Source organism: Nicotiana tabacum, chromosome 9 (genome assembly GCF_000715075.1).
Source record: "Nicotiana tabacum cultivar K326 chromosome 9, ASM71507v2, whole genome shotgun sequence".
Classification (NCBI taxonomy): Eukaryota; Viridiplantae; Streptophyta; class Magnoliopsida; order Solanales; family Solanaceae; genus Nicotiana; species Nicotiana tabacum.
This window is the reverse complement of record NC_134088.1, coordinates 62044000-62049386: the sequence shown is the minus strand read 5'-3', so window position 1 is coordinate 62049386 and position 5387 is coordinate 62044000. Positions and strand designations below refer to the sequence as shown.

The 5387-nt window shown below is 40.8% G+C and overlaps 1 protein-coding gene across 1 annotated transcript; it reads left to right on the top strand.

The window, feature by feature from the left end:
- The first annotated feature begins 342 nt into the window (after positions 1-342).
- LOC142163922 (uncharacterized) lies at positions 343-5117 on the top strand. Its single transcript, XM_075221076.1, has 7 exons — positions 343-352; positions 852-1043; positions 1729-1809; positions 2002-2414; positions 3535-4010; positions 4094-4288; positions 4700-5117. The coding sequence occupies exons 1-7, from the start codon at positions 343-345 to the stop codon at positions 5115-5117; spliced, it is 1785 nt and encodes a 594-aa protein (XP_075077177.1).
- The last annotated feature ends 270 nt before the right edge of the window (positions 5118-5387 follow it).

The following is a 5387-nucleotide window of genomic DNA, read 5'->3' as shown; positions in this document are numbered from 1 at the left end:
ACTTGAACACTGTCATTGTGGTTGATTCTCTAATGAGATAACCTAGCCGATCGGGTCGTGATCGGACTCCGTGCTAAAATTATGGTGGCATTGGTATTGTGAACACTGGTATTGCAGACAATGGTATATCGATACTAAAGATCTCCCAATGTGAGATATGAAAATTAATTTGAACACTGTCTTGATCCTAAATTGAGGTTTGATGTTGATTAAGGTTTTCATTGATATTATGATAATCGTGTTTGTATTAATTGTTATTCTATTGAGAGGGTGTTTAGTTATACATACTAGTACTATTCGACGGTACTAACGTCCCTTTTGCCGGGGGCGCTGCATCTTTCAATGGATGCAGGTGGTTCCATAGCATGAGATATTAATCAGTGATAGCATTGCACCTTTTTCCTAGCTAACTTGGTGAGCCCCACTTTATTCCGGAGTCATGAATCTTTTGTACTTGTGTATCCTGTTTGAGGTATAGCCGGGGCCTTGTTGCCGGCATTATCATTGTACTCTTCTTTATCTATAGAGGCTCCGTAGACATAGTGTGGGTTGTGTATTGGTGTTGGGGAAAGACAAACTATGTTATGTTGTGGACGTGTTACTTGTCCATTTGAGACTTTAAAAATGATGAAACTATTAGAAATGAATTGGTATTGTAGACATGAACACATTTTCGTCTAATTAATGATAATATGTGTTATCTCTATTCATGGATGAATTTGAGTAGAATAAAATCTAACAGGCTTACTCGATCGGGTTCACTCGGTTGAGCGCCGGTCGTGCTCCTCGGTTTTGGGGCGTGACAGTATCCCTACAAGAGTTCCTGAAATTGAAATCACCAAAATTCACAGGTTTTGATAATTCAGCAGATCCTCAATGTTTCTTGGATGGGACACTCAAGGCATTGCGTGCTCTAGGATGTTCTAGTGAGAGGGCCATGAAGCTCGTAGCATACAAACTAGAGGATATGGCTAACACATGGTATGGAACTATATTGCTAGGAAGGCCAGCAGGAGCAGCCCCACTGACATGGGACGAGTTCAGTAAGTTGTTTATGGATCATTTTCTTCCCGATAGCCTGAGGCAAAATATGCTAGAGACTTTGAGAGATTGGTTCAGACTCCAGATACGGATGTGCCAACCTACAACACGAAGTTTTGTAATCTGGCGAGATATGCTCCTTACTTAGTGCCTACCCATAAAGCTCAAGTTCGGAGGTTTGTTGATGGGTTGGTTGGTCGTCTATACACTGCAGTAGCCCCACAGATAAAGACTTTGTCCTACACTAATGCAGTCGATCTCGCTAGAAAGATTGAAAATGTGATGAGCGTGCAGCTAGTGAATTACGTAAGAAGGACAAGACAGGGGGATCTTTCAATGGTGATTTTAGTGAAAAGCGCAGAGCAGGAAATCAAGGACAACATCAATAGGGTTCTCAGACAGGGACACATTTGTCTTCACAGTCCACATACAGACCACATTATAGACAGGGTACTAGGGGACCATCATCATCTGGACATCGCAATTCTGGGCAGATATATGCCACTACTCCAGTCTGCCAGACCTGTGGTAGATCACATTTGGGCCAGTGTCGTGTTCTAACTGGAGAGTGCCTTCTGTGTGGCCAGTTGGGACATCACTTGAGGGATTGCCCTCAGCCTCCGAGGAATTCCAAATAGGCTTCTACTCAGTCAGCTGCACCTATTCAGACTACTCATAATACCTTAGGTACAACAGGTACAGAAAATAGAGATCGAGGTGCTGGTGATCGTGCTACTGTGAATCAAGGACAAGGGAATGCTGGTAGAGGTCAGGCGAGAGTTTTTGCATTTACCAGACAGGATGCTCCGACCTCGAATGTAGTGGTTACAAGTATTCTTTCTGTCTGTTCATTTGATGCACTTGCGTTGATTGATCCGGGATATACTCACTCTTATGTGTCATCGTAATTTGCTTTGAGATTTAGTAGATAGCCTGAGCTATTGAATGATCCTTTTCTAGTTGCTACTCCTGTTGGGGAGTCTCTATTAGCTGAATATGTGTACCGTGCTTGTAAGATTCAGGTTGAGGATATAGATACTCTAGCTGACCTTATTGTACTTGATATGATTGACTTTGACAAGCTGATGGGAATGGATTGCTTATCTTCTTGCTATGCTATCGTCGATTTTCATGCAAAGATAGTTAAATTTGAGATACCAAACGAACCCTATTTTATTCTAAGAGGGAGTCAGGTTCGAGAGATTTGCAAAGTTGTATCTTTTATGAAGGCTCAACGACTTATGAAGAAAGGCTCATTGGGTTTCTTAGCTATTGTAAATGACACAAGAAAGGAAACAATTAGTATAGAAAATGTACCAGTCATGAGAGAATTTTCTGATGTATTTCCCAAGGATTTACCAGGATTGCCTCCAGTACGAGAAATAGATTTTGGTATTGATTTGCCACCTGGCACATAGCCCATATCGACACCCCCATATCGGATGGCACCAGCAGAGTTGAGGGAGCTAAAGTAATAGTTACAGGATTTGTTAGATAAGGGTTTTATTAGACCTAGTGTATCACCATGGGGTGCACCAGTATTGTTCGTAAAGAAGAAAAACGGATCTCTAAGAATGTGCATTGACTACAGGAAGTTGAACAAGATAACAATTCGCAATAAATATCCCTTGCCTCGTATAGATGACATGTTTGATCAGTTACAAGGAGCTGCTCACTTTTCAAAGATTGACCTCCGGTCTGGTTATCATCAGCTTAGAATCAAAGATGAAGATATTTCTAAGTTTGCTTTTAGAACTCGATATGGACACTATGAGTTTCTTGTGACGTCTTTTGGATTGACTAATGCTCCAGCTGCATTCATGGATTTAATGAATAGGGTGTTTAAGCCATTTTTGGATAGATTTGTAATAGTATTTATTGATGATATCCTGATATATTCTCGTAGCAGGGAAGAACTTGAGAATCATTTGAGGACTGTGTTGTAGACATTACGAGAACATCACCTTTATGCTATGTTCTCGAAGTGTGAATTTTGTCTAGACTCAGTACAGAGATTCGTACTGAGTTATGCAGAAATGGCCCATACCTACTTCTCCTACAGAGATTCGTAGCTTTTTAGTCTTGGCAGGCTATTACAGGCATTTTGTGCCGGATTTCTCCAGAATAGCAGCGCCACTAACTAAGCTAACATATAAAAATTCAAAGTTACAGTGGACAGAAGAATGTGAGCAGAGCTTTCAAAAACTCAAAACGTGTCTGACAACCGTACCCATATTAGCCTTACCATCGGGTTCTGGAGGATTTACGGTGTTCTGTGATGCATCGAGAGTGGGATTAGGATGTGTTCTCATGCAAAATAGTCACATTATAGCTTATGCTTCGAGATAATTGGAAAAGCGCGAGCAAAACTATCCTACACATGATTTGGAGATGGCTGCAGTGGTATTTGCTCTAAATATTTGGAGGCATTACCCATACGGTGAAACTTGTGAAATTTATACTAACCTTAAGAGTTTGAAGTACATTTTTCAGCAGAGAGATCTGAACCTTCGGCAACTTCAGTGGATGGAATTACTCAAAGACTATGATTGTTCTATTTTGTATCATCCTAGAAAAGCCAATGTTGTGGCTGACGAATTGAGCAGAAAATCTATAGGAAGTTTGGCACATATAGTTCCTGCAAGGAGACCTTTGGTTGAAGATATGCATAGACTAGAGGGTACAAGTGTTAGATTTAGTGTCAAAAATTTAGAGGCATTGTTGGCTTGTGTTCAAGCTAAGTCTTCATTAGTTGAGCGCATTAAGGCCACCCAATATGAGGATGAGCGTTTTTGCAAGTACAGAGATGAGGCCTTAGCTGGTAAAAGTAAGGATATGATTGTTGAAAGTGATGGTGTTCTTCAAATGGGTGACAGGCTATGTGTCGCAGACGTAGATGGGTTGAGACATGCTATTCTTATAGAAGCTCACAACTCTAGATACACTATACATCCCGAATCCACAAAAATGTATCATGATCTAAAGTAATTTTATTGGTGGGAAGGTATGAAGAAAGATGTTACTAACTTCTAATTGTTTGACTTGTCAGCAGGTCAAGGCATCAACGACCAGCAGGACTACTACAACAAATTGAGATTCTAGAGTGGACATGGGAAAGAATTACCATGGATTTTGTGACTGGCCTACCCCATACTCTTAGAGGTTATGATTCTGTGTGGGTAATTGTAGATCGACTGACAAAATCAGCACACTTTTTGCCAGCGAAGACTACATATGGTGGAGTGAGGTATGCACAGATATTTATCTCTGATAGAGGATCACAATTTACCTCACACTTTTGAAAATCTTTTCAAGAAGCATTGGGTACACGAGTAGATCTTAGTACTGCATTTCATCCACAGACAGACGGGCAGTCTAAACGTACTATACAGATCTTGAAGGATATGTTGAGAGCTTGAATTCTTGAGTTTGGAGGTAGTTGGGACGCTTATCTACCTTTAGCTGAATTTGCATACAACAATAGCTTCCAGTCCAGTATTCAAATGGCACCGTACGAAGCATTGTATGGTAGAAGATGACATTCTCCTATCGGATGGTTTGAAACTGGTGAGACTAACTTATTGGGACCCGACTTAGTACAAGAAACTATTGACAAGGTCCAGTTGATCAGACAACGATTACTCACATCTCAAAGTAGACAAAAGTCTTATGCTGATAAGAGTAGAAGAGATTTAGTGTTTACAATTGAGGACAAAGTGTTCCTACGAGTCTCCCCTATGAAAGGTGTGATACGGTTTGGGAAAAGAGGCAAGTTGAGCCTCAGGTTTATAGGACCGTATGAGATACTAGACCGAGTGAGAGCTGTGGCTTATCGTTTGGCACTTCCTCCTGAGTTGTCGTTTATTCATCCAGTGTTTCATGTCTCAATGCTAAGGAAATGTATATCAGACTCATCTCAGATGCTTGAAGCACCTACTATACCGCTTGATGAGAAGTTGTCTTACGAGGAGGAACCGATGGCTATTGCTAATAGGCAAGTAAGAAAGCTACGGTCAAAAGAAATTGAGTTTGTAAAAGTCTTATGGCGAAATCATACAGTTGAAGAAGCTACTTGAAATTCAGGGACCGAATTTTTATAAGGTGGGGAGGATGTAATATCACATAACTTTTAAATAAGGACACAATGGTCATTTAGCAAACTAATTATGTTTTTTTTAAAAAGGGAAATGAGATGCAAAAGGGCCGAAGTGAGGCTTGCTCAGTTGACAAGTGAGGTTTGCTCAGCTGGTAAAGCACCTCCACCCACGACCGTTAGGTCCTGGGTTCGAGTCACCATGGAGGGGAAGTGTGAAAAAACTATAGATCCTCCTAATTTGGGAGGGGTT

Bases quoted from the DNA above. Each gene is read 5' to 3' on its own strand.
- LOC142163922 (XM_075221076.1), top strand. The intron at 1,810-2,001 runs GTCAGGCGAGAG...ATCCTTTTCTAG, and splicing joins ACAAGGGAATGCTGGTAGAG to TTGCTACTCCTGTTGGGGAG. The intron at 4,011-4,093 runs GTATCATGATCT...ACTTGTCAGCAG, and splicing joins CATCCCGAATCCACAAAAAT to GTCAAGGCATCAACGACCAG.